Genomic DNA, 14,214 nt, shown 5'->3' with positions numbered 1-14,214 from the left:
TCCCGTCCAATCCTGTCTGCCGTGTGCCATCACTTTTTGCCTGCATACCTGCATACCTGGCACGTCCTACGAACTGCGGCGCAACCCAGCCTTTTAGAACTAGGCACGCACCCGTCCGAGTTAGCAACGAGCCGAATCCTCGGTTACAACACCCCCAAATAAACGCCACAATCCTGATCCTTCCCGCGGTAGTCTCTTTTCCTCCCCAGCGGCCATGCCGGCCTACGCTTCGCAGCCCATCCGCAACATCCTCATCATCGGCTCGACAGGCGTCATAGGCACCTACATCACGCGGGCGATTGTCGACGCAAGAGAAAATTTCGACCGAATATGCGTCTTGACCAGTGAGAAGACCCTGGTAGAAAAGGTGCAGGATATCGCGGCGTTGGAGGCATGGGGGGTAGAAATATTTACAGGCAGGTTGGAGAATGAGACGGCGGTGAAGAGGGCATATGAAGGTATGTTACACGCGTCCACCCTTCCCGAGACCTGCAGGCCTGCTGCATGCATGGCACACATTCCACCGCGAGCCTCACTGACGTGCACCGACCCGCTCTACAGGCATTGACACCATTGTCTCCTGCGTCGGCCGTGGGGGCATTGAAAAGCAGATCAACCTGATTACCTGGGCCGAGCAGGTGGGCGTGCGCCGCTTCTTCACTTCTGAATATGGCACCGACATCGAATACTGGCCCGAGTCTGTTCACGAGCCGCCGCACCAGCTCAAATTGAAAGTGCGGGCGCATATGGCGACCATGAAGAGGCTGGAACACACATACTTGGTCACAGGCCCTTACAGCGACCTATACTTCGGGACCATGAAGGCTCGACCAGAGTTGGGCCAATTTGATGTCAAGGAGAAGAAGGCCGTCTTGCTAGGAGATGGTAACGGGCCCGTCAGTTTTACGGCCATGGCTGAGTATGTTTCTACCACGGCCCCTATCTCCCAGACTCCAACGTGCTAAATTGTGTCGCGTCGCAGTGTCGGCAAATTCGTCGTCGCAGCACTCATGAATCCCAACGCATCTCGAAATACAACTCTAATAGTCCACTCCTTCACCGCCACACCGCACGAAATTCTCGAGGAATACGAACGACAGACAGATAGTAAATGGGAGAAATCATACACCACGCTCGATCGGTTAAAACAAATTGAAAAGGAGGAATACCAGATCTACTCGCCGCTGGCGACCGTGGTCACATTACGGCGGATATGGACGGAAGGCGGTACCTTGTACAAATATTACGACGAAACGATCCTGGGTCAGATTGAAACCGAGACGCTGGAGAGCCAAGTGGCGGCGAACATTCGCAAGCAAGAAGAGGGCGAGGGCCATTTCCCGAGTCTAATGCGGAAGTTGAGCCTGTATTAATACGACGGTCAAGCCTCGAAGTGCCGAGCGAGGACGAGCGAGTCCTCTGGTGGTGAACGTGTCGTTGAACATTCTATTTTTGGACACGGCATATGGATATGGTCAATGGTGCCCTGGGCCACGGCGCAAGCATCGCTCATGTGCCTCTGGCGCGGACGGCAAGAATCTGCGGACGGACAGAGAGGTTGCTATTGAAGACCCCGGGCTCCAGAGCCTATGCCCTATTCAATTCTGTGTTGTCAGTGATACAAAGTGTGTATACATATACCCAATTCGATGTTCAAATTTGCAGCAAAAGAATACGGCCGTTTATGCTGGACCGAATAGCTCGACTGGTACTTGAAGCCGAAAACGGCCCGCGCCTTGCATAGCCGAGGCACGAGCAAGCCTCGACCTTGTATCTAACACGCCCTTGTCTCTGACTTGTCAGTGAGGTTAGGGACCTAGGTAGGTAGCTGATTCGCAGGAAGGGCGTCGAAGGGTCGCCTGCGGACTGCTCACAGCCCTATACAGGGGAACACACGGGAATATGTCGACCCGCCATTTGCCCATTCAGTCGATCAATACTACACTCCAGTCCCATGTGGGTATCAGGATAGAGCAAGGGATGCTGGATATAGGATATAGGATATAAGCCAGGCTCTACCCGGCCCGTGTTTTGTCAACGTAGTATCTAGCTCCATACTCCGTGATGATAAAGTGGGAACCTTGTCGTCGTTAGGGCGCAACCAATGACATACAACCTTTTCTCCAATGTACCTCGCCTATATCCATATCTTCCTCCTCGATTGTGGCAGTGTACCTGGGCTGCTCTCTCTCTCTTCTAGACATCATTTCATTGACGATATAGGCGTACATACATAAGGTCGATCTGTCCCTCTGTCTATTTGGCTAATCCCTCGCTATATTTTTTGGGTTACATTGTGCTTTGCTACCTGGGTAGTAGATTCCGGTGGAAGAAGCTTCCCCGGCGATAAGGGCAGAAGATATAGAAAGAGAAGGAGAAAGAGAAGTCCGTTTCGAAAGGACCCTCTGCTCTACATATCCTGTTTCTTTTTTTCCCCTTCTAATCACGAGACTTCTTTGCACCAAATTCCATATTGGCAAGCGAGGCTGCGCCATATTCCCCGAACGAACTTGAGCGAAATCAAAGGGCTTTCTCAACTAACCCCTTGCGACACGACTTTTCGACAAAACGCTCTGAGTGGTTTTTGGCGAGCTGGATGCTGCGTGATCGGTGCAGTTGCTGAGACCTCTGCCTCGAAACGCGGACTGCGACTATTCTGTTCTATCCAAGCTGAGTCGGTCATGGTTCGTTGATGTTTGGGGCATTGCGACTCTTTGGGACAAGACCATCTACGCAGGCAAGCACCCGCCATAACGTGTCTTTGTCGAGACGGAGTCGGGCGTCGACAGCACTTGCCTTGGGGAGCGGGTCCTCCAGTCGCTCGCTGACGATTTGGAAGACAAGATTTACTGCGGCAGGTTCATTCGGTCGGTTGAGCACTTTTATAAAGGCAAACCGCAACTCGGTCTCAACCTTCTGTCACATTCCGTTCATCAGACGCAAACGACGACACCCTCCATCACCCAGATCATCACTCTTTCGAACCTTCACCATGGCCACGAACGGGACCGCTATCCCTCTCTTCACCCCCGGCCGCCTCCCTCCTGGGAAGGACAAGCATCACATCGTCGTCCTCGAGGGCATCCACGCTAAAATGCCCAGTTTCGACTTCCCGCACACCATCGACGTGTACCCACGCACATCGCCCTCCGCAGTGGCCGAGCGTATCAAGGACGCCACCATCGTCATCGCCTGCGTAGTGCCAGTGACGCCGAGCGACATGGACAACGCACCCTATCTGGGCGTGCTGGCCGTCATGGCCGTGGGGATCCAGTGGGTGGACAAGCAGGACTGCGCCCGTCGGGGCGTCACCGTGACAAGGTGTACCGCCGGCAACGTCGACGCTGTCACCGAGCACTTCCTCGGCCTGTACTTCGCCGCCCGCAAGCGCGTCGTGCAGGTCCACAACACTATGACCACTACCAACGATTGGATCGACAAGGGCACCCTCACGAAACTCTGGCCGTCCGGCCCGCCCCTGGGCTGTCGGCAGGAAACGCTGGGCATCATGGGCTACGGCACGCTGGGGACCCGGATCGAGAAGCTCGCGAAGGCTGTCGGCTTCGGCGAGGTGTTGGTCAGCGAAAGGAAGAACGCCTCGACCGTCCGCCCGGGCAGGGTGTCTTTTGATGAAGTCCTTCAGAGGGCTACCGTGGTCGGCGTGTGTCTGCCCAAGGATCACGACACGATCGACCTGATCGGCGAGAAGGAACTGCGCACCATGCGTAAGGATGCCCTGATTATCAACGTCGCGCGTGGCGGCATCGTCAACGAACACGCCCTCGCCCGGGCGCTGAGAGAAGGCTGGATCGCTGGCGCCGCGACTGATGTTCTGGAAACGGAGCCCGCGGGCCCAGGCACGAGTGCGCTGATCCCGGACGTGGCCAAGGGCGAAGAGGAGGTGCCGAATTTGACCATTTGTGAGTGATTGACCCTGTTTTCCTCTCCCCTGTCTTCTCTTGGACTTCCGACTCTCAGTCTTTTCTTTCTCGTCTTGTACAACGTCTTATAATCAATGCTAAATGTGATTCCTTGTTCAGCATCCCACATCGCCTGGTTCACGCAGTCCACGATCGAAAACTACCAGCGCCTGCTCAAGGAAGGCATCGAGGGCTGGGTCAACGGGACGCTGCAGGAGGCGACGGACAAAGTCAACAAGGTCGTCGTGGTGCATAATGGGCGCATATGGACCGAGTAATCACTCTGCATCTTTTTTACTCCGAATGGTCTCCTCTCGGTCCGCACGCATGAGCGATATCTGCTAAGAGCGAGAGGGCCCTTTGATACTACCATCCTCCCCCTATTCAGATACAGGTTATGTGCTATCTGATGAATCCAGACGGAGCTAGGTGATGCTGTGCTGTGCTGTGCTGTGCAGTGCCCAGCACTCTCGAATGTTCGGGCTAGAAGAGCACAAGCGGTGTGGGGAGGACGTGATGATGGTAATGATACTGCTGATGGTAACTAGCTGACGATGATGACCGCGCAGGGGTTTAAGACGGCCTATAGCTGGAATTCCTCGGGAGGTCGATCAACAGTAGCAGCAGCAGCAGCAGCAGCAGCAGCAGCAGCAGCAACGGTCATTTTCGAGGCATCGCGCTTCAATCGCGCGTGGTTCAGGTGCTAGATGATAGATACTAGAAACTGCCTAGGTAGGCAGTGGACACCCGAATACAAAATACAACGACGAGATCCAAGGCTGAGCCGAGCGGGCGAGCGAATTCAGGAAACCGCAGACGGGATCTCAGCTTGGAGAAGGATTTTCTTCTTCTTCTCTCTCATCATTATGATGATTCAAGCTCCAGCACTGTAGAAGCACCGCAGCATTTTGTCTCTGTCTCTGTCTCCGTCTTCATCTTCATCTTCATCTGTCTTCAATCAAGCGTACAGTTAATGCTCCTTTGATCCGCGTCTGGAGAGTCCTCCTCAAGCATCGCCATAAAGCCGCCTTCTGCGCGAGGCTCTTGGAGAGGGCTCCCGGGCATGTCATGACTTGTCCAACCCACACTGCGATTAAAACGGGTTTGCTCTGTCGGTATTGGTACTCATACAAAATCCGCCAAACTCTCAGTGGCGTGCGTGCTCGTGAGGAGTGTGCCGAGCAAAAAGACATCCAAATGCTTTTGCACTTCATTTTACATCTTGCATCTCAACGTCTCTCGTGACTGCTGGTGGGGGAGCATTGTCCGTCCCCTGCTCCTGCTCTTGTTGGGATCCCGGATTCGGATAAATTCTCGTCTTCACTCCGTTCTCGTTTCTGGTCGGTTCTGGAGGTCCAGCGGCTCCACTACTTTCGATATCGGTTTGCTTGCCTCCTTGAAGCTCATTTCTAGCTGGGCCGGGGAAGTGCGCCTGTGCCTGAGCTTGGCCTTGGGGCTGGGACTGCTTGCTCGGTGTCGGTACTGGTTCTGTGGAACTCATATTCCTCAACTGTTCTGGGCTGGGTCGAAGATTTTCAACAGGTGGAAGAATGGGCGTCCCGCTGACAGTCCGCTTTTCGCCAGGATATGGAGCAGGCGAGGGAAGTTTAGTTCCGCTGATACCGGCGGGAGACAATGTCGGCTGAAATGACGTCGACGTAGTCGGCGATGAGGCGGGATTCGAATTCTGAGGACTGGCGGCCGAGAGTGGTGGGAGTGGGCCAGGAGTTTGTTGCTTCTTGGGCGAAAGGCCCGAGAGTGGGTAAGTCGGAGCTCTGGAAATGGGTGTCTGAGCAGATTGAGACGGATGTTGGGAAGTTGGCCGAGGAGTACCCTGCAACTGTGAGGATGCGCCGTTGGCAGGGGTATAGATACTATTCGCGGCCTGTTGATGAAACTGGGCAGGCTTCTGAGGAATCCCTGCCACTGGCCCGACGTCCATGTTTCCCTGCGTGGGCGACATCGTGGGGCGATTGATCACAGGAGAAGGGAGACGTCCGCTATTCGACATTGGCTGTGTGCCCGAGTTTTGTGGTGGATGTTTGGGCATAGGCGAGGGCGCCAATGGCCTCTGCCCTGCAGAGTTTTGGTATGGATATTGAGGGTTGTTGTAAATGAATTGATAGTTCCCTTGACCCTGAGACGGCGGGCTTCTAGCCGTACCATTGCTCATCCCCGGAGGATAAGGCTGTATGGGACGGCTGGTGTAGCCCTGCTGATGCCGAGGATTCGTTGATGCCAGCTCGTGTTGAGCAGGACCAGACATTGGCTGAGTTGGAGCGACACGGGGCTGAGGACTGGCGCCATTCATCTGCCCGGATTGGAGGGGCCGAGAGGGACTGGCTAACTGGTTTGGTGGTGAATATTGATGACCATTTGTCATTGCCCCTTGACTGGACGACTGAGCAATGTGTTGGGTAGGGACCTCGACGGCAACGGCCTTGGACGTGGCAGGAACAGGACTTGGTGGGACTGGAGAGGATGATGCCCCCACACGGAACTTGAGAGAAATCTTGGGCTTCTTCGCATCTTCTTCTTTGCGTCTGCAATCTTTACAGATGAAGTGAAAGTCATCCTTCTCTGCGGCCGATTTGGAGATGCCCAGGCATTTGCTATGTTGCCAGACGTTGCACCTCTCACACGAAATACTGTGAGATCCATCGTCCTACACAGAAATTAGTCAACAACGGGGATAATTGGAAGGACAGCTCTCACGAAGTTCTTGCCGTGTTTTCCGCAACCGGAGCAGTCGAAGGTCCAGTCCTCCTCAGCCTCGAGTTCCTCGAGCTCCTTCTTGTTCCGCTCCATTCGTTGCTTGAGGGCTCGATCAGATCCTCTGGCTTCGCCTTCCTCAATACGTTTCTGTTCGAGCTCGTCTCTGGCAAGCTCTTCTTCCTTGAGCAGTCGCTTGAGCTCGCGATCCTTGATTCGTTGTTCTCGGGTCATCATGCGGTATTGTCTTTCTTGCTCCATCTTCTCTTGTCTTTCTTGCTCACGGCGGGCGGCGGCTAGATCAGCGTGTCGCTTCTTTTCGGCCTCAGCTTGTTCGGCTTCTTTCTTTTCTCGCTCTTGCTTATCCGCTAACCGACTTGACCGCTTGGCGCCGACCATTCTCTCCATCATCAGTAGTTCCCGCTCACGGCGCTCTATCTTACGACGTTGTCTCTCCTCGGCGGCTTCAATAACAGGTATGACCTCCTCCACCAGCCGTTCTCGTAGAGCTTTCTCATTTGGGTCTTTCGATTTCTTAAGTGTTTCACATAGCTCCTGATAATCGCCAAGGGTGATGCAGAGGCATTCCCACTTGAAACCATCAAAGGTGTCGATTTCCCAGGGCTCACGCTTGTTCTCTTCAACGAGTTCTATCTCCTCGGTGTTCTCCTCATTCTCCTCGTCGGCATCGCTGACCGCCGCGGCGGCTTCGGCTTCTAACTTTCGCCTCTTGCTCTCACGTCGTCTAGCAGCGATGGCTTTCTTGGAGTTTGCTTTAGGTTTTGCCTTCGGAGCTCGGGGCAACGGAGGCTCAGTTCGTCGGTAGAAGCGGTTGTCGTCGAGAAGGTAGTATTGGCGGTCATGGCGGTCGTAGCCAAACTCTTCAATGCGCTATTGGGTAAGATATGAGAATTACTGTCGTGCACATGCATTGCTGTTGAAACTCACCCATTCAGTCTGATCATTCTCGCGAGGATGCTCCGTCATCTTCTCCCTTATACGGTCGGGGTTCCAAAATGTCCATATTGAGAGCTGATGCAGGATCCTAATCTTTGTGAATATGTCAAAGTCTCGAAACCGCTTGGGCTCTTCCGCATCACCGTAAGGGTTCAGATGGGGAGCCTTGGCTAGGTACTGCCGACGAGTGTATTCATCCCAGATGTCGTAACTGTGTATGATTAGTGATTTGTACAGTGCGGCGGGCTAGTGTCGACAAACTTTAGACCCCTATGAGATGAGATCCATTTGAGAAGGGTGAGGCCGATTTCCTCCAATTTTTCCGAATAGCCCGGCTTCAGGCACTCGTTCTCAAAATCCTGCAAAGCGATAATTAGCCATCCCGTGCATCAAAAATACTCCGCCGCAACCATGTCTGTATCGATTGGTATGGGCAGGTCGTGTGTAGGGCATACCTCGATGTCAAAGTCTTCGTCGATTTTGATAACCTTGCCAAAGAAGAAGATGAACTGCATGACGGAGGCAAATTCCCACATATTCCGTATCCTCTGGAGGAGGGACGGCTCTTGTTTCTTCTCTTCAACCTCAGAGACCTCCATCTCATCTCTGGTACGTTTTCGCGGCATCGTGGAGGGAGCTGCGCGCGAGGAGAGGAGGTGTTGGAGGCCAGAAGAAAGATTTCAGGAGGCTATGACGCTGTCTGCTCCCATTTAGGGGAGCGCTTGAGTATATCGACGCGCTGGACCGGGGGAGTGGTTGAATATTGGTTGCTGGAAACGAGGCGACTGAACAGGTTCTTTTTGGACTGGGGAACGCGGGAATGCCAGTGAAGGCGAGGCGCGCGACTTCTAGAGGCACCGCATGAGGCACTGCGGAGAGGCCAAGAACTACGGAAAATCTATTGTTCCGGCTTCCGAAGTCAAATACGACCACCTTCTTTTTCGGGCGGGGGTGACGAGGGACAGAGCACCAAAGACGAAGGCTGAAGAAGCCCAATTTGAGTGTCGACAAAATTTGTATCAAGACACTCATTGTATTCTCCCCGGTGGTCAATTGATCAAACCATTGACGCTCTTTACGTGTGGCCGAAAATGAGATGCACATATCCGGGTTGAAGGAGATGCGGTGACCATCATCAGATACCAGACCATCACGAAGAAAGAAAACAATGGCATCTGCTGCACCTGGCCAGCAGCAGCCATCACATGAGGACCTCCCAGAGTCCGTGTTCAAAAAGAGTTACAACTTTCCGCCTTTCTTCAGCCCCCAGCCTACCTCCTTGACCCGGCAAGCCCAACTGAAAAAATGGTCCGAGTTCATCCAGCGCTATTGCCGACATTACCGTCTTTTCCAACTCTCCGTCATTGACGCCCTTCAAAGCCCGCTGTTCTACAACTCAAAGTTGAAAAAGGGTCTCAGCCTCAAAGATGCTAAGGCTGTGATAGATCACATGGCCAGCAAGGACGGTGACGAGAGAGCTGAATGGCGCGGCCCTGAAAAGTCAGTGGCCTGGATTTGGTGGCGGAAACCCGAAGAATGGGCGACTTTGATTGTTAACTGGGTCGAAGAAACCGGTCAGAAGGGCACGGTCCTGACGCTTTATGAATTGGTCCAGGGTGAAACGACAGAGAATCAGGAGTTCTACGGACTGGACATGGAAGTGCTGCAAAGGAGCCTTAGCACGTTGGTCAAGAAGGGGAAGGCACAGGTATTTGGAACAGAGGATCAGCAAGGTGTTAAATTCTTTTGAAAGGTGTTCACTCAGACATGGCGTTCCATTCTGGCTATGGTTCCAAAGCAAGAATCATTCATTCGGGTCATCAGCCTACATGATCATATCTCGGTAGTCTATAACTCGTAACGTTTCGTTGGCTGTATCTCCTGGGACATTGCAGTCTCCAACAGCCAGTCTGACCTCACGATTCTCGGTACCTTGCGACTACCCTCGGCCATCTCTTTGAAGCGTGAACACAGACCTTCATTGCCCTTCCCGTTGTCACTAAGCAAATATACATCGTGGTTGTCATCGCGTCCGGACGGCACTATGGTTCCTTTACGGTTCTTCCACAACATACATCGCCCACCGTTGGCTTCCACAATGGCTTTGAACGTGTCAAAGCCGCCAGGGATATTCTCCACACAGTAGATACACCGGCCTTGAAGAAGTTGGTTCGCATTCTTCTTCGCCCGCTGCCGAGACTTGTCTAGAGATAGCTGAAACCTCTTCTCATTTTCTTTGTCATGCAGTTTGTACTTCTCCGGATCCAGTAACTTGTCCTCGTCGAGACAAGCATCAATAAAGTCTGTCGAGATGACCAACGGCGCGTAAGCAAGAGCAATCACGAATTTCTGCGTCCGGACAATGTTGGGAGCGGCAAGATGTGTGGCTTTGCTGGGGTCGGTAATAACAAGGATCCCGAGGCTGCGAAGTTGTTTCTAGAAGTAATATTAGCGGAACGAGTACAGATGTGAATGCAAAATACACTGACCTTGTCACGATCTTCGGCTTTGCCATTTGTCGCCCACTTCTTGTACCCAGAAACCACAAGACGGAGTACAGGAGCATCGTCGTGTTTGACCTTCTTCGCATCGCTATCATCTGACATGTCGAAAATGTCTACTTCTTCGATCGGTCTTTTTTGACCCACTTGAACACGATCAGGGTCTGATTTCCGTCGCCCGCCATAGACCACGCCGCCCTTTCGCTTGCTCTCCTTGGTGAAAAGGAGGATATCCTCGGCTTGCACTTGCAAACGAGACACTGCAACTTCCTTGGACTTGCGACTGTTTGTTGTTGACGGCGTCACTTTCTCCGGGGTGATGTTCTCCTTGCCCAGTGCGGTGAACCTGGGAGCCGCCGGGGTTCGGAACTTTTGCACTGGACTCCTGAGCCCAGATTTGGCACCCTGCTCGCTCTTATTCCTTTTCACAGACGATGGCTGTTTGATATCCTCTGTCCCTTTATCCGCTCGATGCTTTCCCCCAGTATCGGCGGCATCCGTCATCTCGGTGTCGTCGTCAGGGAAGAATTGTTGTCGAAGGACACTGCGGTCCAATTGAGTGTAGCCAACAACATCGCTCAGGTTTGTGCGCTGGGGAAAGTGGGTGTATCTCGTGTCGGTTATGCTTTGCAACTTCCACCGTGCATAGCTCTCTTCCAACCAGAGGTGGTTGACAATGTGGACTCCCCATTCCTTTGCAGCGGCGCACTTCTCACTCTGGTCGTGGGCCGTAATGAGATGTGTATTGTCCTGCTTGAGGGTTTTGGTGCATTTGGCACCAGTGGCGGTGATCATATTCTCAAGATACGTTCTCGCTTCGCCACTGTAGTTTGAGAGACTTATGATGAGTCCTGGGAATCCTGGCAGGCCATTCTTTGCCACGGGATAGTGTAGCATGCGGCGAATTGGCGACGTCCACTCGTCGGTTTGAATCAAGAAATAGAGCCAAGACAAATTTCCGACATCTTTCCCTGCTCTTGAGGCCGTCTTGTAATCCTTTCCCTCCCGATACTTGCAGATATACATGTCGGCTTTCGACACCGAGTCTGTGACTGTCCCCCCGCCAGCAGTTATGAGATCATCCAACGTCTCGCGAAGATATTGGCTGATGCCCAAGTCATCGGCTAGCATGATAGCTTTCTTCTTGAAAACATTTTGCAACTTCCGCGGTGGATTGGGATTTTGTTTCAATTGAACAGGGTCGGGATGTGCAGCTCCATCCACTTGATTCTTTCGCTTTGCGGTGGGAGTCCTGCCCTCGCCTGGTCTCAAGAGCTCTGGAGACGGAAGCTGATAAGGTGTTTCGTCAATCTTTCTTCCCAATTTCAGACAATCGTCCACCCAATGCGGCAGGACCACTTTGACAACAAGTTTCTTCTTTGCTGCAATTTCGACAGGTTCGGAATCCATAGACAGAGCAATGATGTGAGTTATTTGGTTTGTGAGCTTAGGAGACCATAAGCCCCCCATAGCTAGTATTCCTCCTGCTATGGCCTCGGCGTCACTGTGCGGCAAATTGCCAACACAAGCGACGACATCGGACATGAAATAGCGAGGGTCTGGGCTGTATTGACGTGGATTGACGAGTTTGTTCTTCGCGAGTGAATGTTGGACCCAGGTGGGCTTGATGACAGGGATCAGAGCATCGCAGCAGGAGCTGTAGTCAGGGAAGTCGGACGTGGCAGAAATAACGTGGGTTATGCCTCGAAGATTCAGACGTTCTGGATACTGGTCCATGACAACCTCGCCATCGTGCAGTCTCAGGTCGGCCGCCAACTGCGTCTGTTAGCGGACACTACAGCCTGCACTCGTGGGACGGCGGTGTAGTACATACAGTCTCGGCTTCTTTCTCCGAAATGTCAGCAGAGCGCACGATCGCAAAGCTGCACTGGGCGAATAGCCCTCGTTCGTTATCTGCGACCACATCCTGATCGTTCTCCATGTCCGCTAGAGCAGATGTGGTTGCGCCAAAAAGTGTACGAAAGATGACAGCACAGGTGTTCGAAAGGAAAACGTTCATGAATTAAGGATAGTGTACATGATTCCTGAGTGAGAATGCAAAAGTATGCGCCTGGTTCTGGCTTGTGGCAGTTACAAACGGTGATGGCGCACTTGACGCGCTCGCGCGCTTCTCAAGACGCGCCTCGTTTTTTGTCAGACCGAAATCAATGAAACTGCGCCGAGTCACGTGCACGTCAGGCTGGCAGGCAGGGCTGACTGACAGCCTCGTCACTTTTTGTTCTTGGTCTGTGTCCCTCGCACCTGCTTGTCTGCAATTAAAAGTGGGCGCTAGTGTATCATCTTGAGCTCTCAAGTAAGGCACATTCTTACGGACGAGGCGCTACAGCTTACCGACAGATCTGAGGACGAATATGCGTACTCGGAATTCGTAGCCCTGGAAGGTGCCGGGCCCGAGTCGCTGCAAGAACCTCGGCACTTCCCTCAGAGGGCGTCTTCGAGTCCCAAGGATGCGGGATTGGGAGCTGTTTTCTGATGTCGACGGCACGCCATATAACCCAGCCCTAGAACCGTGTCTGAAAAAAGTTTCATGTCAATGGCTAGATACATCTTCATGTTATCATAGTGCCATCGCTGGGATCCTGAAAGAAGACCCGATCCCCTCCTGAAAATGTCGTCCTTCCACATCGTCGAACACACCATTCCCTGTCAACATATCCGAGAGTTCCCCCGAGCCACAGCTGTCTCACAGGAGGATGTACTACACCTGGCGGTAAAGCAATATATACCAAAAGACAACCCGAATCCGCAACCCGGAGATGTCACGATATTAGGGGCACACGCAAATGGTTTCCCCAAGGAGCTGTACGAGCCACTGTGGGACGATATACATGCTCGGTCAAAAAGACATGGCTTTCGTATAAGGAGTATATGGATTGCCGATGTTGCACAGCAGGGACAGAGCAGTGTACTGAATGAGCGACTGCTTGGAAACGATCCGGGCTGGCATGACCACCCAAGAGATCTGCTACACCTGATCAATCTCAAGCGAGACCAGATGCCGCGGCCCATTATAGGTATCGGCCACTCGATGGGCGGAAACCACTTGTATATCTCACGCTCTTTGAGGTCGACCTGTACTGACTCTCGCGCAGGGTCAATCTAGCATACATTCACCCCCGTCTCCTCACCACTCTAGTCCTCATCGACCCTGTGATCCAGATCTACTCATCCGTCCCACCAACAGCAGGGCCCAGCCCAGCCAAACTATCCACGTTCCGCCGCGATGTCTGGCCCTCGCGTGAGGAAGCAGCAAAGTCATTCAAAAAGAGCAAATTTTATCAAGCATGGGATCCTCGTGTGCTCGATCGGTGGGTGAAATACGGCCTGCGAGACATGCCCACGTTGCTCCATCCCGAGGAATCGAAAAACAAAGATGGCCCGCCCCAAGTGACGTTGACGACTCCGGTCCCACAAGAGGTCTTCACTTTTTTGCGCCCCAATTACGAGGGAAATGGATACAACGGCCGGCCCATAAATCGCAAAACCCACCCGGACTTAAATCCGGCCTTGCCGATGATCTATCCATTCTATCGCTCCGAAGGACCCCAAACGTTCTTCCGCCTCGAAGAGCTCCGGCCCTCCGTGCTTTACATCTTTGGCGGGAAATCCGACGTCGGCACGCCCGATGCTTGCAAGGCGAAAATGGATCATACGGGCGTCGGCGCCGGAGGCAGCGGAGGTGCACCTGCGGGGAGGGTGCGAAGTGTGCTCTTCGACGACATTGGTCATCTCATCGCCATGGAGGCAGTGGACCGGACGGCGGATTCTTCCTGCGAGTGGATCGGAAGTGAGATGAAGATCTGGCGCGAGGACGAGGAAGAGCACAACCGAACCTGGAATAAGAAGACCCTCGTGGAGAAGCAGAGCCTGGATGAGGAGTGGAAGAAGATGATCGGAGGGCCATACGAGAGGAAACCAAAGGGTGCAAAGTTGTGAAACGAGTCGCTTTCCCGGTGGATCTGTTATTGTCTGTGCCATTTGAGTCGACAAGATACAGACCTTTGACGAATGCACACTTGCAGGGCTGCGACACATCGTCCTCGAACCAGGTAGAGTCGGTACATGATTGCTTACATGCCAGATCTAGAATCTATACGTGATAA

General features: G+C 53.1%; 6 protein-coding genes across 6 annotated transcripts; 4 read left to right on the top strand and 2 right to left on the bottom strand.

Moving 5' to 3' along the window:
• Positions 1–214: 214 nt before the first annotated feature.
• On the top strand, positions 215–1,373 carry Z520_09888 (uncharacterized protein; the record flags this gene model as incomplete). Its single annotated transcript, XM_016780382.1, has 3 exons — positions 215–458; positions 562–919; positions 983–1,373. The coding sequence occupies 3 exons, from the start codon at positions 215–217 to the stop codon at positions 1,371–1,373; spliced, it is 993 nt and encodes a 330-aa protein (XP_016628625.1).
• Positions 1,374–2,992: 1,619 nt separating this feature from the next.
• Positions 2,993–4,198, top strand: Z520_09887 (uncharacterized protein; the record flags this gene model as incomplete). The annotated part of the gene is made up of 2 exons (XM_016780381.1): positions 2,993–3,920; positions 4,041–4,198. 2 exons carry the CDS (start codon positions 2,993–2,995, stop codon positions 4,196–4,198), a joined length of 1,086 nt encoding a protein of 361 aa, XP_016628624.1.
• A 932-nt stretch (positions 4,199–5,130) lies between these two features.
• Positions 5,131–8,215, bottom strand: Z520_09886 (uncharacterized protein; the record flags this gene model as incomplete). Its single annotated transcript, XM_016780380.1, has 5 exons — positions 5,131–6,585; positions 6,636–7,523; positions 7,581–7,800; positions 7,851–7,948; positions 8,045–8,215. The coding sequence occupies 5 exons, from the start codon at positions 8,213–8,215 to the stop codon at positions 5,131–5,133; spliced, it is 2,832 nt and encodes a 943-aa protein (XP_016628623.1).
• Positions 8,216–8,757: 542 nt separating this feature from the next.
• On the top strand, positions 8,758–9,339 carry Z520_09885 (uncharacterized protein; the record flags this gene model as incomplete). The annotated part of the gene is made up of 1 exon (XM_016780379.1): positions 8,758–9,339. One exon carries the CDS (start codon positions 8,758–8,760, stop codon positions 9,337–9,339), a length of 582 nt encoding a protein of 193 aa, XP_016628622.1.
• A 98-nt stretch (positions 9,340–9,437) lies between these two features.
• Positions 9,438–12,032, bottom strand: Z520_09884 (uncharacterized protein; the record flags this gene model as incomplete). Its single annotated transcript, XM_016780378.1, has 3 exons — positions 9,438–10,025; positions 10,079–11,866; positions 11,925–12,032. The coding sequence occupies 3 exons, from the start codon at positions 12,030–12,032 to the stop codon at positions 9,438–9,440; spliced, it is 2,484 nt and encodes an 827-aa protein (XP_016628621.1).
• A 687-nt stretch (positions 12,033–12,719) lies between these two features.
• Positions 12,720–14,047, top strand: Z520_09883 (uncharacterized protein; the record flags this gene model as incomplete). Its single annotated transcript, XM_016780377.1, has 2 exons — positions 12,720–13,156; positions 13,204–14,047. 2 exons carry the CDS (start codon positions 12,720–12,722, stop codon positions 14,045–14,047), a joined length of 1,281 nt encoding a protein of 426 aa, XP_016628620.1.
• Between the last annotated feature and the right edge of the window lie 167 nt (positions 14,048–14,214).

Source organism: Fonsecaea multimorphosa, assembly GCF_000836435.1.
Source record: "Fonsecaea multimorphosa CBS 102226 unplaced genomic scaffold supercont1.26, whole genome shotgun sequence".
In the NCBI taxonomy this organism is placed as follows: domain Eukaryota; kingdom Fungi; phylum Ascomycota; class Eurotiomycetes; order Chaetothyriales; family Herpotrichiellaceae; genus Fonsecaea; species Fonsecaea multimorphosa.
This window is presented reverse-complemented; position numbering and strand designations above follow the sequence as displayed.